This window comes from Hippoglossus hippoglossus, chromosome 1, assembly GCF_009819705.1.
Source record: "Hippoglossus hippoglossus isolate fHipHip1 chromosome 1, fHipHip1.pri, whole genome shotgun sequence".
Lineage (NCBI taxonomy): Eukaryota > Metazoa > Chordata > Actinopteri > Pleuronectiformes > Pleuronectidae > Hippoglossus > Hippoglossus hippoglossus.
Window position 1 is genome coordinate 9,511,431 of NC_047151.1, and position 22,458 is coordinate 9,533,888.

Consider the following 22,458-nt stretch of genomic DNA (forward strand, 5'->3'; position numbering starts at 1 on the left):
AGAAGCAGCAGGTCTGTGTGGGCAGTAGAAAGTTGAAGGAGCGTGTGGAGCTGCTCCAGAGACAATCTGCTCAGCACCACGGACAGCGAACGATTGGAAGCCCGGGCACAAGCTATTTATTGATTTCAGAGAATGAGTGAAAAAATCCGATGACTGAATCTTTGGTTTGGGGGATCCACATTTTTTAATTTGTTCACACAGACTTGGACTTCTTCACTGCCTCCCAAAGTAAGCCAGCTCGCAATCTCTGAGCATATCGTTAGTGTTGTGAATACGCGATTTAAGGATCTTTACAGTGGAAGTGTATGGCATTAAATCGAACCCTAATGCGGTTCAGGACATATCCATAACTCAGACACTGTAACAGAGCGTGCGTAAAAGCTGTGGCACAATTCCAATCAATGCCACTGTACTGCGGATGAATTGTGCGCGCTGGCAGGGTCAGAGGGATTGAGACAATGTTTTAGGGCAATTAAAAACCCAGCAACCCACACAGGAGAAGTTCCCGATTCGTGGATCAGCCAGTTTTCGTGCGTAATTACGGATGCGACTCCTTGTGAAAACTCCTTTGTTAGAATGTAGGACGCATGACAGCAAAACTCTCTCTTCGGCACGTGAAGCGACGGAGGCGACAGGTATGTGAAGTCCCCATGTTCTTAACCGTGGTCAGAGCGCAAACTTTCATCCTATGAGTCGCTGTCTCGTTTACGCACACACAATTGAGACAATCTGTAAATCAGTTTGGATGATTTCTCTGGTGTGGTGATTGGTCACTCACCACCTCCTGATCTGCTCCAATGTAAATCATGGAAACTAACAGGGTAGAGGTGAATACTTTGTTTCTAAATCCGTGACAACAGAGAGGAACAAATCTACATCTCGCCTGCGTGGAAGCATTTTCCCACTTTATTTCTGAAAACAACAATGGAGACCAACTGGACTCCCCTGCCACCAGACGCCAACTCCTCTGCTGCACCAAGCCCCTTCCTCTTTTCTTACCCGCGCCTCTTTAACATCTCCTCCAACCTGTCCACCCAGAGCGTCCCCTTCCAGGGCAGCAGCACTCTGGTGACTGCGGTCATCTCCCTCACGGTCTTCATGGTGGGTCTGACCGGCAACACTCTGGCCATCTACGTGGTGCTGCGCTATGCCAAGATGAAGACGGTCACCAACATCTACATCCTGAACTTGGCTGTGGCCGACGAGCTCTACATCCTCGGGCTCCCCTTCCTCACCACGCAGAATGTGCTCTCCTATTGGCCCTTTGGTTCGTTCCTGTGCCGGGTGGTCATGACCGCGGACTCCATGAACCAGTTCACGTCTATTTTCTGTCTGACGGTCATGTCCATTGATCGCTACCTGGCTGTGGTTCATCCGATCCGCAGCACCAAGTGGAGACATCCCCGCGTGGCCAAGGCGGTGAGCGCAGCTGTGTGGGCCGTGTCCTTTGTGGTGGTCCTGCCGGTGGTCATCTTCTCTGATGTCCAGGTATAAAGACTATGTTTATCTTTGTGCCAGTCAAAACTTCAGATAGGACAACGCAGGGAGTTGTAGTCACTCTATCTGCTGCTATTTTACTCATTCTGTGGTTCAACACTTGACACAACTGTACATTATCTGCACAGTAGCCATAAAGTATTTGTAATTAATCTATTTTTGCAATATTCCGTTTCCACTACAATCATACATTGCAGTTCATATCCTACCGACCCTGTGCCTTTTTGACTGCATACTTGTATGTAGTGTATACTTACATGTTGTGTTACTTACAGTACATGTGGTGTACTTATATGTCTACTTACACCGTGGATCAGAGATTAACAGCATTTCAATCCCATCTATGTCCTGTACATATGGCAAAATTTACGTTAAGGCCGACTGCTCTCAATTTTATATTATTATATGATTCAAAAAGCCACAGCGGTGGTGGCATAGGAGTAGGTTTATTTTAATTAATTAACTGCAAATTGCCTGGATTGCTATACTACTTATAGTAAAAGCATCATTATATTTTCTGTAAATTGAACTTTTTTTACACTATAAAATTTGTTAAGACTAAAACATCTTTTTAAATCATATCTTTGCCAAAAGCGGCAACAATGAAACATGAAATTGGAGCTGACATCATATAGGTAACACAAAACGTGTCACATTTGACATTTTGTGAAATAAACGTATTTGTTTTCTTATACATAATTGAAAAAGAAAATCCACCGCCCAAGTTTGTATGCTTAAAATAAAGCCCAAAGAACAAAGTTTAGAGCAAAAATATAACAATATCCACTTATCAGCATCTCTAACGCTCACTAGTTAACACATCACATTTCACATATTCATGTTGTGCAAAAACTGCTTTGTAAAAATGCTGTTTTCCATTTTGGGGTGTTTGTTGGCAGAGAAATGTAAAGTTACAAGAGGGTGCTGGTCATCTCTGAGCTAAGCTAATCATGTCCTAATGGCTGTAGCCATTGTCTTTAAAAACTAATTAATGTAATGAGACTATTGGCAAAATATTGAACAATTCTTTAAAAAACATGCGGGACCTTTTTTTTCAAGACTGTTAAACTGCTGGAGGTAATTCATTACATAGAGCATTGTTTTTATGTCCATTTGGTCAAAGTCGTGTTTTTGTTGTAAACTGTTTTTAGTAAACAAGCTTAGATGGACTGCTAGCTGCGAAATAGCCAGATATTTCTCTCAAAAGTTGGGGGAGAACAAAAGGAAACTCCAAATTAATAAGAATTTTTGTGCCGTGTCTGCTGGATGTGTAAACAAGCAAAGTCTTACTAAGATGTTTGCAATATCAGCTTGATAATGAGATATTGCGTTTTGTTTGTTGTTCTGCCCCAAGTGGCTAAAAATCATAAAAAGCTGGTTTAAAGCATCAGAAGCATTTGTTCACATGGAAACAATGTCATCGTTCTCTCTAGTGTCACGTGGTATTTAAGGTTATAAATGAAGGATTCAATGACAGACTGAAATGCTAAACATGCCAACTAAATAGAAACAGCATATCATTTCAGCAGAATCTATAATATGTTCATGGGAAGAAAAGTATTTTCAGAAAGAAAACACAAAAGCTTTTGAATAGAAGACATTTATGAAGAGAATGTAGCTAGAGTCGAAGCGGCTATTGTTCAGCTGAAGGACACAGGTCTGAGAGCAACACGACTTAAAGGTTGTGTTGGGTTTAAAAGGTCCTTGTTGGTTTGGAAGTTCTTAATACTTTTAAGTCTGGAAATGTCTTCCAAAATTCAATAACGATTCCTCAAAACCCTATAAAGCAGATAATGCCATTTGCATTCCTACACACATTCTCTCCTGGCAGTCTAAAGTGCAATGTTTACCTCTGGTATTTTATTCCCTGTTTGACTAAGTTGATAGCGACTGAATTTCCGTTTGCTGTAGGTTTCCTTTAATATTTTAATGTTACTCATCTTGTCAGGAAACATTTAACTCCTGCAACATGATCTGGCCCGAGCCGAAGGACGTGTGGTCGACAGCCTTTATTCTCTACACTGCCACTGTGGGCTTCTTTGGACCGTTGCTCATCATTTGCCTCTGCTACCTACTTATCATCATCAAGGTGAGTTAATGTGTGTGTGAGGCTCATTAAAATAGCTCATGTATAAATTCATACTGCAATCTGCATCCACATAATGATAATTTCCTTGATCCTCCGCATCCTCCCCTTAATTATCCAACATCATCATTTAAAGTCACATTAATCCTCTTCCCCGCCATCATGGTAATCAATCTATCTTTGGCCCAGGTGAAGTCCTCTGGGGCACGGGCGGGCTTCACCAAGCGGCGCCGCTCGGAGCGCAAAGTGACGCGGATGGTGGTGGTGATCGTGGTGGTGTTTGTGCTTTGCTGGCTGCCGTTCTTCATCATCAACATGGTCAACCTGGTCGTCATCATCCCGGAGTCCAGCGTCACCGCAGGCGTCTACTTCTTTGCGGTCATCTTGTCCTACGCCAACTCCTGCGCCAACCCGGTGCTCTACGGCTTCCTGTCAGACAATTTCAAACAGAGTTTCAGAAAAGTAGGTCGGATGCCTTTCTGGCAAACAAAACTGTGTGCTGGGGAAAGAAATCATTCCATTTTTTGGAGAAATACATTTATTTGCTTCAATGCCAAGATTTATGGGCAGAGAACATCACACCTTGTTAAGCCTTATGAGGCAAATTGTCATTCGTGAATATGAGCTTCAAGAAAAACATTTAATTGATTGATGAATTGAGTTAGATGAGCAGACTTAAACTACTCTCATCGCTTGTCATGTGTTCATTGTTCATCCGCAGCAAAGAGCTAATTAGCTTAGTTTCCCGTAAAGATTGGAGACAAGCGGAAACATCTAACCTGACTTCCTCCAAGCCACGAATGGTTCTACGAGGGTTATGTGCTAGATTATTTCTTGGCTGTGAGCAGAAACGTAACTGAATGTGAAGACAAAATGTCAAAATCTACTGAAATTGCATAAATTTGAAAAATTTCTACTCCATCTTCAGAATATATTGGAATATGGGCAAACAGTTTAGATATGTTGCTTTATTCCTTGCTTGACTGTACGTGGTAAGATCCAAGTAGATATGCATATATATTGAATGTCCTTTAAACAATATCTGTGCACTGTACAAATACATTTTCCTTCTTCGAGTCCATTTATCTCAGCATCGACGTGTAGGAAAAACAAAATATGTTCCCTATCTGTCAGATCTCACCTGAGAGCAGCTGATTACATTTCTAAACTCACGACTCATGTCAAAGTGTGACAATATTTCATTTCTCTGATCAGTTGATCAATAATACATCTGACAATGAGTGGTAGTGAGTAAACATGAGCTGTATGGCACAAACCTCATTCTGAACATATTAATGTTGAAAGGGAGGTTTGATTTGGATCGATTTGACGTGATTCTTATCTTACAAACTTTGTCATTTTTCTGCAAGCATATACATACATGTTATTATATTTCTATTGAAAAATGATAATACATGTGGCCCATCTCTTTTCTGGATTGCAAGACATCCCTATCTTCATCTGGTATCATATTTAGAAAAAATTATGGAAAAAGGAATAAATAAATTAAAAAAGATATGATACGATAAACATTATTGTCCCTTTAGGAAAATGTATCTTGGAATCAGTGCTGCACAGATAAATTCCTCCACAGTTAAAGTAAAAACAATAATCACACAATGAGAGGGAACCTTTATGTGCCAGCTCTGACCGCTCTTGTTTTGTAGCCTGGTTGGTTTTATGATTCACTTGATCCCAGGGACAGCGGCTGTTGTTGTTTCCTTTACATTTCTGATGTAGCTGGGAAACCTTTACAGATACTTGTATCTGTGGCCCTGCAGGTGCTTTGTTTGAAGAGTATGAGGTGCAAGGCAAACGGCGTAGATGATGGCGACCCCAGCGCCCCTCGTACTGAGAAAACCACTGCACACGACTGCATCCTGCTCACTCCTCGTAACCAGATCTACCATGATGCCCAGACCAGCCAGGTATTCTTTATGTGCGTGTGTGTGTGTGTGTGTGTGTGTGTGTGTGTGTGTGTGTGTGTGTGTGTGTGTGTGTGTGTGTGTGTGTGTGTGTGTGTGTGCGTGCGTGCGTGTGGTAAACAATAAATAAATCAAACTGCCCTGCAGCACTGAGTCAAATGGGACTTACATTATTTCAGATTTGTTAATATTTTGAACACAGTGTCTAATATCATATCCCTTAGCCTAGACTGTGCACACACACACACACCCTGCTGCTCTCTGCATCACCAGTGAGTGTGATGAATCATGTTGGGTAGGATGGTAAATTAACACTGCAATGGAGGCAATGATTAGGAAACACTCTGGAGGCGGGCGTGCAAGACTATGAGATTATTAGGTCTCTGCGTGCTCGTGTGTGTTTGTGTGTGCGTTTGTGTTATAAAGAGAGTTGCAGTCGGGGAATGAAAAAGCTTTGAGTCAGTCTTTGCAGCTCGGGGATTCACAGTGTCCCGTTAGATAACTTTCACAGGAGCAATGAGGTGCATCAGACTGACAGAGCGGCCCTGATGAGACTCTACCGTAGCTCCTTCAACTAGATCAAGGTTATCAAAACTACAACATCTTCCATAAGTCACAAAGTACAAGTGCTCAATTATTCATGTCATCGGTTATGCTCAGAAAGTAGATTTAAGTCACATCTCTTCATGCACGGAGAGGCAAATATACTTCTAACTCACATATACATCTAAAACCTGAGTTTTCCCAGTCTTTCTCTCACAGGGGACAAAGACAGTGTCACTGCAGACCAGCTCCTCGTAGAGGTGTAATGGTTTCACATGCACCTTTGCAGCCAGGAAAAGGGAAAGAAAGGAAAATTTAAACGGGAATAATTAAACAGAGGCCTAAAGTCAAAGTTGCTTTAAACCCCTGGGTTTACCTGATTTCTAGTTTGTATGTTGTTATTAGTTTTTTTGTTAATTTGTATGTATTTTTTCACTTTTGTGTTTTTTTTATTTGTGAAGCTCTTTGTAACTATTTTCTATAATAATAATAATGATAATAATTAGCAAAAAGACTTTGGTCCTGACTGATGTGGCGATATGTGTGGTTACCATGGGAAGAGCAAGTATAATTAATACAACAGGTATAGAGAATTGTTCGCTGAAAAGAAACAGTGAGGCTGCTGGCATCAATGAGATAAAATTACACTGGATCTCATTCATACTGTATAATGTTTCTGTCATGTGTACTCGGCAGTTGAACATATATTATTCAGAATCATATCGTTCACAGCCCAGAAGGGTTGAAAACCTTTGCTTTAAACATTCCCTAGACTTGTGCATGTGATGCAGAACTGAATCCCTATAATCTCTACTTTTTGGTAAACTTTCCATCGCTTTTGATGCCCCCCTCCTCTGCTTTCCATGACTCTTCATCTTCTCCTTCTCCTTCTCTGAAGATCTCTCCTCACCCTCCAGACTGGCCTGCCTCGCACACAGCAGCAGACCTGCACCCCTCCACCCCCACCCATCAAGCTCCCTCCACTTGCCCCGGGATCGGGCCCACAACTGCCACCACAGTAACCTCCACCACGGCCACCCCTGCTGATCCTCCCACCGTCACCGCCCTGACTACGCCTGCATTCTCTGCCACCACAGCCCCACAGCAACAGTAGCCAGTTAACCAGGAGATGAAATAGAGAGAGATAAGGAGGGACAACATGACATGAGACTACAGAAGCAGTCGCATCAGCTGATGAAAAATGGAAAACACTGACGCTCTTTCGCAGTAACTGTGTACATTTCCTAACAAAACCACGCACACTCATTCCATATGCATTGCAACGTTGATGGTCCACGTCAGGGAAAGGAACTCATGAATATTTGTTCATACCTCAATGTGTTGCTGCACCTACTGTTTGTGATTCACCCAGCTGTTGATCAGGCCCAAGGTTACTTTGCACCCATCCATCTGGCATAAGTGCCTTGTCAGCCACTCTCAGCAATCACCACGGCTCCTAAATGGACGCAGAAACATTGACACCTTCCTCCCCTCACTTCCTGACAGGTTGTCAGGAAAAATGTCAGAATGTATTTTTACTTTGAACAACCAAAAATGCCATGGAAGATAGATTTAAAGCCAGTGGAGTTATTTTCAGAGTAAAATCCTTGTCCTACGACAGCTTTAACAAAACATCTAAGCACAATTGTCTGTTTCTTACACCCACTCACAGCTCAGCTCTGTTTGCTTTACTTAATTTATATGGGTAAATAGTGAGGAATGGACTTGACATCTGTACATCTTTGTGGAAAAAGCTGAAATCTTTCTGTATGGCGTTTGTATTTTAGAAATAGCTTGCTTGCTGTAAGTCAGCTTCTCAGTCATAGGAAATATGACTGTTTGCCTGGTCAGTGTCCTTCTTCAAACATGTAGCCCGGTCACAACGCACAACCTCCGACCTCTTTGTATATAGGCCTCTTTCTTTATGTCTTCATATACGGGTGTCTGTGTGTGAGAGAATGTGTGTGCGTGTGCATTTGTGGCTGTTTTGCACGTGTGTTGTTATGTGTTTTCTCTCTGCAGAGACTCTGATGCTGGTAATTACAGGGTTCATAGCAACACATACTGTTGCTAATGTTATTATATGATCACCTTGTTTACTGCACAGTGGAGGCAATATATGATCAGCCTGGCCACTCATTGCCTCAGCTGGCACAGCCTCTCTCCACCTCACACTGTACAAAAATGAAGCCAAATATCTTGGATAAAAGCTTGTGCTGGTGACGTCATTTGGAGCCAGAGTCTGTGCAGTAGCGACAGTGGATTAAAGCCCTGGTATTAGAGGATCAAATTCCTGCTGTCACACCTGTGTCACACCTGTTTCACACCTGTGTCAAACTGTCAATAATCCAATCCAATTATTCGGCTGCTACAAAGTTTACTTCGGAGACTCAAGAAGTGTTTTGTGGACTCAAACACTTCACTCACCCCTCCACCGGCATAGTGATGAGTAGACAATGTGTGAGTTTCATTTTTGGGTGAACTATCCCTTTACGCCTAGTTTATTGTTGTAGAAAAAAATTACAATGAGGTTTTAAGAAAATCTCAATGATGGATGGATATGCTTTTACTGCCACTTATCATCTGTGCAACAAAATAAAATGCATCAGTGACACGCAGCAGCTGATTAGGTTAATTAAGTGAATATTAAGTGAAGGCAATGACTGTGAAGCCTAATGGAATCTGTCCCTGCTTGACGAAATTTAAATTTAAAAATGCTGTTAATAGGAAAGGCTTTTTTGAGTGTAAATACAGAGCCCACGCTGCATACTTTACTACATGATAATAGTTGTTCAGATGCTTCAGTGCTGTATGTTTGTTGGAATAAAATTGTGAGATCATAAACCCAACATTTCTGCTTGCTGTCACACAAACACACCCAGACACCTAAAAATCTGCACTTTTTAGCCAGGCAATGAGGCAGACAGCACCAGCTCTGTAACCTCAGAGAGGAATACCTCCTCCCTGCTGTGGTCAGACCCATCCCTCATGCTCATATTTATAAAGACAACATCTGGTGTGCCAGCTGGAAGACCTGAAAACATGTCCCACGTTTGACACAGTCTACACCGAAATCACAAACCGTGTGATTACATAACCTCACATCTCTAACTCGCGTGTCAACAGTCCTGTCATGTCTTCGCTATATGAGGCAGAAGATAGGAATTAAATTAAAAGTTCATGAGTGTGTGACACAAACAATAAGAGGAAAACTATTGATTCTCACATATCTACACGCACTATATCTTATTATAGACACAGAAAAACACAATATTAACTCTCTGCTTGGAAAAAGAAAACATCTAAACCTACAGTATGTATTTTCTGAATTAATTTCCTCATCGGTGGGGTATTACATGAGCACCATTTTAAAGCACAGACAGTGGCCGAAAGCAATATGTTTCTCATTACCTGAACGTGTAATATCTTCAAATTTGGTCAAATGTCACTGTGACCTCACAAAGCACATTTTTGTCTCGTGAGCGCGATAACTCTAACGTAAGCAACTGGAGGGAATCCTTTCACATTTGGTACAAAGATTAACTCAGACCCAAGGATTAACTGATTACATTTTGATGACCAAAAGTCAAAGGTCACAGTGACCTTATATGAAATTACATCGATGGAAATTTACTATAACAGTATTTTGTTTTTCTGTGGTCTTCACACTTGCTATGTACAAGCACCAATCAGTATTGAGCAACACATAAGAATGTATTTTATTTTCAAAAAATAAGAATTATTGGAAGGATAGCCCCTTGAGATATCACATCCCATTTTTGAGGGGGTCCTACAAACACAAAAAGAAAATTGAAAACACATTCAAATGCATAGACAACAGCATTACGTACACTAATAATACAAAAATACTGACACTTTGCTCATCCTCTCCCACCCACACCCCCAGACTCTAGCTACTGGAAAAGCAAATTAACAGACAGGTTGTTTTGAAATATTTTTAAATGTGATGTTTGTCTATGTTGTAAATCAAGTCTGAATAAAGCACATCTGCACCACCCTGATAAAGAAGAGTGTTTGTGTGTTAAATATCAAATAAGCGAAACCTATATAGATAAATAGATCGATAAACATCAAGCCTCAAGCTTAAGTTAGCAGCTCGTAGATTCAATACAAATTACTTCAACCATAGACTGTATATAAAGATGGACGACATGTCTCCACTTTCTCACACCATCTTTCACATTTGGAGGCAGTTTCTGCGCAGTAGTGATCAGCGGATGGAGTCGCGGTAACAAGGTCCTGCTGATACATGCGCTTGACCAATCGTGAGTCAGTCTTAACTGTGAATCATGAGCCTATCATCAAACAAATAATTAGACTTTAGACTTAATTTTGACGTTTTAGTCGAGTCTATGTCCCATCCATTAACGTGGAGGCCAGATTTATGGCCTACACTGCAGCAGCCAGCCACCAGGTTTCGATTGAGACGCTTTGCTTCACTTTTTGGGAGCCGTCATGTCGTCCATCTTTATATACAGTGTATGACCTTAAAGTTTGACTTTGCATTAGTTAGTTATGCTTCTTTGCTTCTGACATTATTATTATTATTAGAAGTGGTGATGTTAAAATGTGTTTGGCTGTAAGTGTGTCTTCACCACCCACACACACCGTGTTGTCAGGGTTAAGCTCTGGGTTCAAGCAGCTGTGTGATTGTCAGGAATCAGGTAATAGAGGCAACTTCCTCTCACATCACAACAGGGAGAAAGCATCAGACAGCTGCTCCTCAGCTTGAGAGTGTGAATCACTGCTTACATGTCAAGTAGTGTGCCGAGCCTGATTGTTATATAACTTACTTCCTAGTAAAAGGTCTTTTTGTCTCCGTTTTATAACCTGATGAACTCTTGCTACAAGTTGAAACATGGTGTTAATTTTTGATCTAAAGATAGTTCAGAAAGAGAAAAAGAGAGAAAACATTTCCCTTTTGTCCATACATTGTCACCAAGGACGGAGAAAATAAATGCAGTACTGTGTCATGTTTGTTGACCACTTGTCCTTAATTCTCTGACATGTTGCTCCCAGTCCTCCCACCTTGCCCAGTACAACATAAGAAGAATCAGACCATACTTGACTCTCTATATGTCACCCAGCTCTTGGTACAGGCCATGATTATCTCCCTTTATCCTGAATGAAAAGTTTTCAGATGATCCAGAATGCCATGCAATGCCGTACGAGCATATGATCCTTCTCGGCCACTGAGTTCCTCCAAGGAACATCGTCTGGCACCCCATGTCCCTGATGCTGGAGCTTGAAGTCTGATTTCTTGTAAGAGCACCTCCTCTCTTAATACCTCTAACACCTGTAACATGTCTCTTATGACTTTTTGCACAAGATGGTGATGTTCGTATCCATTTAATTTTGTATTTACTCTATATTTCTGGAGAGTGGCGGATGTGTCGTCCCTACTTGATTTTGCCAGCAGGTTTAGGAATTAAAGAGCAAAATAAAATTTAACCAATTTAAATATTTCATTAAAAAGATTCTCAACTAAAGGTACACTGCCAACTTTTGAGCTTATCCCATGACTTTTTTTAGTAAATGGATTTTGCTGAGGTGAAGTTCGGCATCAGGAACCAGTCGAACCAGTCTGTGTATCAACTGGGAATAGGTCAAAGTCATCAACCGGTTACCACAAATATCCTCTAAAGGTCAAGAGTGAATTTCCATGATTGAGTTTTAATACTAAGTCGATTGTCATGTGTTGCACCACCATCTATTAATGATTGAACCCAGGGGAAGATAGGAATAGCAGAAATCCTGTTCTTATTCTGTTATTATCTGACTCTGTGTGCCCTTGTGAGATTCTTCTGTCCCAGAAAGTCTTCAGAGACGGCCAATCTCTGTAATGACCACAGACTGGATGTCAGCCCCCTCATCGCTTATGTAGCCTCTCAAACGCTAACACGGGCACATGTACACTCGCTTAATAGCATCATAGAATAAATTATACATTACTGCATGTAATAATTCATATTATTTAGTCCTCTTAGACTGACATTACAGACATATGCAAGTGTGTGTGTGTGTGTGTGTGTGTGTGTGTGTGTGTGTGTGTGTGTGTGTGTGTGTGTGTGTGCACTTTGTGAGGGAGAAAAACGACGTTAAACCCCAAATTACTTGAACAAGACTCTAGGCCCTTTCATTTCTGTCCTAGACAATAATATGCAGGTAGTGTTCGTGTTTCTTTCTATATATCTTTGTGAGTTGTATCGATGAGCTTTTTCCAACAGAATATTATTGCTTTGTTTGTTTGCCCATGGAATATTATGAGATGATGTGTCCCTGGGCTCAGACAAATAAAACCCCAACCCCCCCCAAACCTGGAAGAGTAATTTTTTTATGCAGCTCCTTGTGGTTGTTTTGCATCTCTTTGTAGTTACTCATCCATATGCCGTAACTCTTAACCAATGACAGTATGAGAGGTGAATTGAATTACCATAATGTAATCATTGCTGGATATACAAATACTTTTGCAAAAACAAATATGAAATTCTATAAATTGGTTAGATTTTTTCCCCTACTCAAGAGCATGATCTGGAATAAAGATACCCATTGATGCATTCCTGTACAGGACTCTAAAATAAGTAAAGCTAATACACCCTCAACAAGAGCGGTTATATTAGATTTTTCAACAAAACACCTGGCATTCTACTGGTTGGGGAATTTGGACAGACTTGATGCACAAAAAAAAGTGCAGAAGAAAAAAGTCCAAGTTGAGAGGACAAATTCGAAAGAAAATAGGCTCCTTACATCTTAAATCAAGGAAGAGAATGATAGACCAAATACATGTGGTCTTAAACTGTTTCGAAAAAAAGTATTTAGTTTTGTGTTGAGTCCAAAATCCTGCACAAATATATAGAACACGGTCGCACACTTTATCATGGATCCATGTTGGAGGAGATCTGTGTCTTTATTGTTTCTTGCTGGCTGCAGCACAGTGAAAACGTGTCTAAATAAAACCTCCTTCATCAACACAATTAACACTTCATAAGAGATTTATACTCTATTCTTGTTTTGTGTCAGAGACTATTCTTGCCTTACCCGCATCATTAGTCACTCAGTCCCCACCTGCACAAACAGATAGCAAAGCGATTCTAATAACATTCACCTCCTTATTTGTGCTTCATAAGTACAAACTGATAAATCGTGCTCATCACTGAAATGTTATCTTCTCACCATCAGTTTTATGTCCCTTTTTCTTCTCTGTGAGATTATTATTGACATAACATATGCCACTATAATGGCCATCTGAGCTTGTTATGTGCTCCCTCGCAAAAAGCTTTCTCTCTGCATTATAGGAGGTAAAGTTAATCACCTGGGGTTTGACTGTCACTCAGTATATCTGTCTTCAGACTCACTGGCTGACTGACTGTTTGCTGCACAGAAAAGAATCTCAATGAATCCCTACATGATGCTGTTGTGAACACATCTGTGCAGAGAATCTCCTGCTGTGTTGTGCATGTGTGAAATGAAAACTGCGGGTAAACTCCAACAGCCAATTCTCTTATTTTGCCAGCAGGTCATATCAGAAAATGACTTTGAAGTCTCCACTCGTCTTTTTCTTAGATTTATCAAGTTGTTTCTTTTTTAATGGTGTAACATCACATTGGGACCATTAGGGGATGTCCTAATGTTTCCTTTCATGGTACCTAACTCCATTATTTCCATTATTATAAGCCTTTTCGAAAAAGAGTTTCAGTAGAGTACAAATTGTGTTTCACCAGATGCAGCATATGAGCAATTACAAGTTGTCACTGATAAACATTAGCTCTTCGATGTCACCACTGTTGCTTCGCTCACCTCACTATTTCATGCTAAGCTGCTTGTTTACAGTTTCTAAAGCTTCAAATTGCATGTTCGCTCACACTTGTGTTCAGTGAAGCTCACCAGGCCTCTACATTCAATAATTTTTGAAGTCTCATCAAAATAAAAATACCACAAAGTTCCTCACCCCGCCTCCTGCTGGGACGGTCAAATCAAAAGGAACGCTTGGTTTCTGTTGGATGAGGGGGTTTCGTAGGCTGGCTTTGCTTGACCTTTATCTCCGCTTTTTATCACCAAACAAGCTTAGACACCAACACAGGAACAGGCACAGGCGTGCACACAAAGCAGGAGAGGCAGGTCACAGGACATCACTGATGACATGTGGTGACAGAATGGGTAAGAGAGAGAGAGAGAGAGAGAGAGAGAGAGAGAGAGAGAGAGAGAGAGAGAAATATGAAAGATATAAAAGCTGCATTAATGAATTTCTACAGAAAAATCAGTGAGAGGAATCTATATAGTATACCTGCATGTAAACAACAGACTGAGGCACAGAAATTATGCAGTTAAACAATTGATTTGTTTGTACTTCTATGTTTGGGAGGACAACCCCTTGAGATGTCCCTAACCCTAACCCTAACCCTAAAATCAAGTCTTAACCCTCAATCAGTCCATTGAAAAAGTAAGGATCGGTCAAAATGTCCTCACTTTCCAAAAATGTCCTCATTCTGTAGGGTCTATGCTTAAAATGGTCCTCACAAAGATATAAGTACAGGAACACACACACACAGTCTTCTCTCCATTTGAGGAAATCACATTGACATTATTTTCCTGAAGACTTATTCTCATTCACATGTCTTCGCATAAAAATGCATTGATTTCCACTGTGGGAACTTGCTATAGTCCCTATAATAAATCCCCATAATCTGTAAACAGATTTAGGTCCCCACAACGTCAGTAAATTCTGGACCGACCCCACACACAAACACACCGACACACACACACACATGGTTGTGTCTCCATGACTTCAGAGGACATTACATTTACTTACATTGATTTCCTGGAGATTTACTCTAACCTTAGCCATAGTTAGTACTATTACTAAAGCCCCTCTTGTGCCAGTGCACCTTGTGGTACCCGCCAAGGGTCCCACGTTTTTAACCTTAACTTAACCTAACCTTAACCTGACATTAACACATCTTCACCTTAAAATTAAATGGTTTACATTCCAGTCACCTCCTGTGGCCACATTTGCTTCAATTTTGGCCCTTGATGCCAAAATCTCTGACCCTTGATGCTACAGCCAGATTTTTCATCTCCTCAAGCTTTATCTATGTGCAGTAGTTTCAGAGACACTGATTGGTTCTTGTGAAAAACAATAGACAATCAATGAAGCACCACTTGGATCCATCAGGTAAAATTTGGAAGAAACCGAGATGTGACTTGCTTTGCACACCTACATCGACATCCAATCAGGACTGGTTCGAAGCGTTTGCACTGCTCGTCATGATTGCTAATGGCCCCTCGAGAGCCTCATCCTGTCAGTAGTCTTTTATTTTTCCAATCAACTAATCACTGTCCACTTTCAAAACACTAAACCTACCTTTTCAGAACAGCTTGTAGTGTATAATTATGGCGAGTATTTTATATTTTTTGTTTTATCTGCCTTCTGTTTTTTTGTAATCCTGTAATGTGTTAAAAGTGCCATACGGATTAAATGTATTATTTTTATTATCATCGTTCACGTAGTTACACTTTTAAGTGTTTTTTCTCAAATCCACAGAGGTAACAGTAAACAAGGAATGACTTTAATGTGCAAAATACGGAATCAGAAATTGTGCATCTGTGGTGGACATATAATTAACCTCTCATTGTAAATGATGGACTTTCTATGGCCCCTGATTTAGAAAAACCCTAGATCCGGCACTGCCTACAAGTATAGTGTCTACGTCTAAGCCTCTAACACCACCTGTTTCTGTGAGAAGCTTCACTGTGACATTTTGATACAAACAGACCTTTACAAAGGGATGCAAGATTATTTGGATGTTGCACATCTCAAAGACATGCTGGTTAAAACCTTTAGATTCAGCTTAATAGAGAATGTGGGATGAAGAAGAGGAGCTGCAAAGCTGAGCTGGAGGAAATTAAGACATGCAAAAGAAGCAGGTAAAGTTATGAGCCTTGAGATTAAAGGACCAGAACTAATAACACCCAATACCTTTGTGTGATCCTTGTGCTTACAGTGAGATTTGTTCCATTGAGGAATTTACATATATTATTCAAGAAGTCGCGTGGCATGTGGATTGGAAGGTCTTTGTAAAAACCCTGTTGATGTATTCTTTATAATGTGTGTACACGTAAGACTGTACAGAAGCTCATGATGAATCATGCTTTTCTTCGGTTGAAGACACCCCGGTGGGATTCCACGAGTTTTGGGCCAGACAGCGAGGTCTGCCGGGGAGACAAATGAAGAGCAGGGGTGTTGAAATATGAAAGGCCACGCTGTCGGGGGTCTGCATTTATCGCTCCAGCTTTTCTCCCTGTCTCTCTCCCCTGTCGCCTCTTGACACTCTCTGCTGGTCCTTTCTCATCCCCTCACCTCTCTTCTCTGCCCTCTCCCCTCAGCTGCACTGCACTGCCGTCCCCCTCTTGCCTGACCTCCTTTTCAGCAAAACCAGAACATTGAGTGACCTACAGTTCAGATGGCTTATTGGTATGAAATTGATCATTTTATTTCCAAAAATGATAACCTCAATAACCATAACTACAGATCCACTCCGTTTTCCGACATGAACTCCAGAGAATATCCAGACTGTCTCCGGAGTTTTCCTTTCACACATGAACAGGCGGAGGCATGATGTAACGTAATTCGGCTGCGGAGATCACCGTGTGTTAAAAATGCCATCAACCCACCCACTTGCTCTGGGATAATCTCTTGCTGTATTCTCCCATGGGCTCACATTATTATGGACATTATACAGAGTTTTTACAATGCGGGCTGGCAGGAGAAACTCCAGAGAAAGTCCAGAGTCTCTTACTCAGACATTTGCGTTCTTACATTCAGCCACTCCGGATTATGTTAAGAGATTATCTCGAGTTCAGTGCATGTCTGAAAGAAACTTCAGAGAGATGCGACACCCAAATATTCATATGCCACATAGTTAAAATGTTTAACATTCAAAACGTCTAAGTTATAAGCACACGCTAATATTATCGATTGAATGATGAAATTATCATGTGACAATTAGAAGAGGGATGCAAGCCAGCAAAATAAATATAAATTGATAATGCCACTGTAAGAGGAGCAGAATATATACATTTTGTCAGCATATGTGTGGTGAGGCAACTAATATAAGTGCTGCAGTAGAAGATGTCTAATTATAGACGCAAGCTGCAATTTGTGAGCTCTAACCCCTTTGCCATTTAATCGCCATAGATTAAACCAGCGAGCAGCAATGAGCGGCTGTCAGAGAAAGCTGAAGAAAGTCACTTCTGCTTATTAAATTCTGTGGTTTACCAATCGCACATTCATCATTCCATCTATTGTGCACTCAAAGTTCCATCATTTGTCCCCCCCTCATCAGAAGAGAAGGAAACTCAGGGTGTATGTTAAGGAGATAACACAAGATGTTGCCAGTGAGTTTAATCAGTGTTGTTGAAAGACATTTCGAGTTCTGAGCAAAGTTGTGAAAGACCACGTCCACTTGCATTCTTCAATAAGACACGTCAGATTCTGCTCAAGGTAGACATCTTTGATATTTGTGGCGCCGCCAATGGGTCGGGCTGAAAATGCTTTGGTAGGCCTATCCCAAACTAAGGTCATGATATCTATCAAGATTTATGATGATTGGAGTTTTTTGGGGGGTTTATGTTCTTTGACTGATCTTGAATGATACTCTTTCACTACAGAAATGTGTATCTAAGTCCCCCAAAGTTACGTACCAAGCTTTGTCAGAATCCAAAATACTTCATTGATTTTACTGTTTGCATTTGGCTAAAACTTTGATCCCATGCTGTGACCCTGACTTTTAACGGATTTGGAAAAAACGTAATCAATGGTAGCACAGATCCTGATCCTATCCCCAGTCATCTTGCCAAGTTTAGGCTAAATTGTATTGCATTTGTTAGGTATGGCTGTGACTGATGAACAGGCCCGAACAATTACAGTACACCTGCCTGCCATGCACTGTAGGTGTAACTGTACTCTACTCCGCACCAAACAGAGGACAGTCATACACATACACTAAAGCCGGAGAAGATGGTTGAGCATTTAGCAGATAAATCTTTCTTTGAGCTGTTAAATTTTCCTGAGTAGTGCTGCTCATTGGTTTTGATGATGATAATTAACCAGCACTGATGTTTCTTCATCCTGCCTCAATTAAAAGACTCTTTTGTCAACGGTTTCCCTGCAGTGCAGAGGCTAAAGGCTACACTTCATACTGGAAGTATGATTATGACTGTTTCATGAGCCTGAATGTAGATCGCTGACACTTCACACTGGGCTGCAGAGCCATATATGCAGGGGAACGTATAATTTTAGCTGCAGAATGACAACTTGCTGTTGTGTTGCAAACTGTGCACTTACTGTAACTGTAATGTTCAGTCCAATATGACTTATGGGGGTATTGAAAGCTTTTGAGAGTTCCATTTTATTTATTTATATATTTTCTTTATTTGAGCATGTTTTACTTATACTAATATAACTTTATCTGTGTATCATGAATGACAGAACTAATAGGAAGTTACTGTTGTTAAGGGGTTAATGGCAGAGGACATCACTCCTTGTTAAGCCCTATGATTTGTAAATATGGGCTATACAAATACAAATTTAATTGATTGGTTGATTGAGCCGATAAGAAAAAATAGGAAAATAACAAGAAAAAATGTAGTGTCTAAAACTAAAGATTGTTTGTGTGTATTTTGGGTTCATGCCAGTTTAAATCTATATTCTAAATTGACAAAACAAGTGCAGTGCCCGTTCTAAACTGTTTGAAATGGTTTCAGGGTATTAGGCATCACCTAACCCTCTGCAAGCATTATTTGGTATTTTAACCTACAACAATATATCATAATCATGTTTTGAATGATTGAAAATCTTTATTAGTAAAATAATTAAATTGATCAAATATGTATGTAATGTATGTAATCAAGATGGAATAGAAGTGTTAAATAGCATGAAATGAAAATATAGGGTAAGTAAAAGCATCTCAAAATTGTACCTATTTGAGGAAAAGCAGTTCATTACTAAAGCAGCTCTTTCTCAATATTCCTGGTTGACTGCTTCCGCCATGTGGCCACTATGCAGCATTATATCTCAAACTAGGAGAGCACATACAGTACCTCCACCAAGGCCCAACAGTACTGTACATGAATGTCTGGTTCTAATATAGATATATAACAGTAATCAGGAAGTGGTCTTGTTACATAAATTATTTATCTGTCATAGAAAATTCAGGATTAGCCCCTAAATTAGCATCTGCACTAAAAGATTTAGTGAGTTCTTCCCAGACCCAGGCCCAATTTCTCCAGCAAGTGAATTGAATGAGTGTAAACAGGTCCATGGTTTCCATGTCAAAGTCAAAGTGAACTTTATTGTCATTCAGACCGTACAACAAGAAGTACAGAGCAGAACCAAATCGTGTTTCTCAAGGCTCCATGTGCAAACATGAAAAGGCAAATACACTTGAAAAATAGACATAATATACAGCATAGACAGACAAAAAATATATGGATAGACCTAAAGAAATTGCATGTCATTTCATAGTGGTTGGATTATTGCAGAGTAACAGTAAATGTAAATATTAATAAGTTGCTAGAGTAATGAAAGATTGAATTCTAAAAATGTTTAGAAGATAGGACATATGAGTTTGTGTCTGTGTGTTTCAAGAGTCATCAGGCCTACATATTTGTGTATTATTAAAGTGAATTGAGCAGTCTGATGGCCTGTGGCAGGAAAACAGCAAAGAAAGATGGACTAAATACATTAATAAAACTGAACTGAGACACAATAGAAATCCATATGTTAACAGATGAACTTACCAAGACAAAAGTAAACAGAGAGTATTACACAAGCAAGGCTGCAGGGATCATTGAGCACAGGTGCTGAGGAGCACAAGGGCAGGAAACAGGAGAAGACAGAAGGTGAATCAAGGCACACACAAGGAAAGAAGTTTCAAAATAAAACAGGAAATGAAAAACTCAAAGGGCAAACAAAGAGAAGTCCAAAAACAAGAAGATACTGAGTCCATAACACAAGGAGTCTCTTATAAGTTCAAAACAAGAGCAGAATTATAACAGGCTCTCCTTCACATTCACACAGTTTCAAACAGGATGTACCTGAGATACTCACCATAAGACTAAACTATAAGTCCACTTCTTAAAATACTTCTCCAGTAATGCAGTGTTTTTCCAGAAACTACAACGCCCAGCTGGTTTAGCTTTTGTAAAGAAAAAACAAATACACACATGCATGCACACACACCACACGCCTTTTTGCGCAGGTATACTGACTAATACTTTCCATCGTGATATTTGTTTGACACTGCAAATTTGCATTTTCAATTCCCAACATACTCAGTACATCCCACACAAGTGCAGTATTTCTTTAATAAAGGTCGAGCTTTAATGTTGCATTTTAAACCTTTAATAATCTTTACTATAGTCTATAGCATTTTTTGTTCCGACATATAACTTCTTGTCACACTCAATATTTGTTCATATGATCTCTGCAAACATGCCACACCTGAGATCTTTCTCACGGTTTCCGCTGTTTTGGAAAAAATTTGGAATCAATACATGTTTTTAAGAATTTGAATTGTCATATAATTGTCATATAAAATACAAATAATAAATGAAACCATTTAATACCATAAAAGAGTTGGAAATGTTAAACAAATGGTATTTGTGTAGGAGTCGTACTACAGAGTGATATGTTGAAACTCTCCAGATAAGACAAAACAGGTGATCTTCACCTAGGTCTACCTTTTTCCTGGTGTTGCTCCACCTCCCTCCGTACACACTACAGTGGTGATTGACATTTTAACTCTCTTTCGTCATAGAAGGAACAGTGCCAGGCTCTCTCGCACCCAAGGTATCAAGGTAAGCAACAATATATCAATAAAACATACAGATGGGAACAGCTAAGGTTTGGATTAAACAAACAACAACAACCTAGATGCCAACAGAACCTGACATCTTCCTGATTTAGGTATTCATATGCTTCTGTGCTTCAAAATCTAAAATACGACTCAGTAGCAAATTTCCGTGTTACAAGGAGTCGACGTTTGTTGAGGTATTAAGCCTACTTTTATTTATTCTGAGCTCTATAGACTGCCAGAGACACAAGTTCACAGTAACCGTCTGTGATGAATGCAAACTAAACCTATACATGTACATGTGTGTTTTGTGCTTTGTGGTGAGGGTATAAAGCCTTTTCCTCTCATTCGCTTCATCAACATTATCCTCCCAGGGTACTGTCCATTCTACGGAGTAGATGGCAATTTCATGTTGGGAAGGGGAGGGTGCGGTGAGGGGTATTCAGCTGTCACATGCAACATCTCAACTAGATGTCACTAAATTCTACACACTGGACCTTTAAGTTGCAGGGCAGTGATCTCTCACAGCTCCTATTTGGATTTGCTTGTAAACGTGCACACATCTTATCTTCACGAAACTTGAGTAGAGATGATGATCAACACATCTTTCTCACCAAGGATTGTTTACATCACGGATTGACAAAAGTTTGACAAAAATCCAATCAGCCAACACTCCTCTGCACATAATAGCAGTGGGTTGTTTGCAGATGCTTTGGACATTCTCGAGTACAAAACGTTCCTTTTCCATTGGTGTTGATTACGTCTTTGAATAAATAGATGAATATAATTATTTTATAGATGAATAAAATAATTGACCTACAGAGAAGGGATCTTGAGGTTATGATGGACTATTACAGCCATAGGAGGGAGAGCAAAGGATAAAGTTGTAATTGATAAGAAAGTCAATATGACAAGAATCGAGTCATCGTTTAATGAGATAAAAGTCATACTATTACAAGCTGAAGTTGTAATTAAATGAGAATAATGAGTAGGTACAGGAAGATAATTGAGATGAGTAATGAGATGAATGAGAGAGTAGGTGGTCATACAAGAGTTCTATTGTTGTCGAAAGTGTAACTATAAAACCTGTTCCATTACCATGTAAAAATGTAATCCCACCCAACCTGCTCACCTGCATAGAGTTAGTGACTGTTTATTCAGGGTTGGCTTGCTGTTGAAAAACTTGATTTGCAGGTTTTCACACTGGAGAGGAGAAATGATGCAAACATAGAGAGCGCATTTCCTCCCCCCCAACACATTTTAACCACTGAGTAACCCGACTGTCCTTCATTGACAGAGATCAGGGGATCATTGGAAAACATTATTGGATGAAAAGGCCGTTTTCTACTCTACATTTTTTCTGCCTTCCAAGAGTTTTCCCTAGTCCATTAAGCAGGCATCATGGAAATGGGTCAGGGAGTTCCCCCGCCGATGACAGATATACCAGCACCACCATACCCAGGCCCCCCTGCAGGCTTTGACATAGGAGGCTATAAGGGAGGCCCTCCTCCTCCTGCTGTCTACTCTGGTGAGT

At 40.2% G+C, this 22,458-nt stretch overlaps 2 protein-coding genes across 4 annotated transcripts in view; both read left to right on the top strand.

Moving 5' to 3' along the window:
- LOC117768881 (somatostatin-like receptor F_48D10.1) lies at positions 1-7,692 on the top strand. Of its 3 annotated transcripts, XM_034597338.1 has the most exons (6): positions 1-228; positions 1,039-1,488; positions 3,446-3,586; positions 3,773-4,045; positions 5,365-5,511; positions 6,950-7,692. In XM_034597338.1, the coding sequence occupies exons 2-6, from the start codon at positions 1,099-1,101 to the stop codon at positions 7,163-7,165; spliced, it is 1,167 nt and encodes a 388-aa protein (XP_034453229.1). In that variant the 5' UTR covers positions 1-228; positions 1,039-1,098; the 3' UTR covers positions 7,166-7,692. The 3 variants fall into 3 exon arrangements, with proteins under 3 accessions (XP_034453229.1, XP_034453218.1, XP_034453240.1); XM_034597327.1 differs by lacking the exon at positions 1-228 and having other exon boundaries at positions 894-1,488; XM_034597349.1 differs by lacking the exons at positions 1-228; positions 6,950-7,692 and adding an exon at positions 5,935-6,143 and having other exon boundaries at positions 894-1,488.
- Positions 7,693-20,814: 13,122 nt separating this feature from the next.
- The window catches only part of LOC117771856 (cell death-inducing p53-target protein 1 homolog), a 30,023-nt gene continuing 28,379 nt past the window's right edge, over positions 20,815-22,458 (top strand). Inside the window, exons 1-2 of the mRNA XM_034602681.1 lie at positions 20,815-20,928; positions 22,297-22,452. Coding sequence (XP_034458572.1) covers positions 22,326-22,452 — 127 coding nt within the window. The 5' untranslated portion in view covers positions 20,815-20,928; positions 22,297-22,325. The remainder of the gene's footprint in view (positions 20,929-22,296; positions 22,453-22,458) is intronic.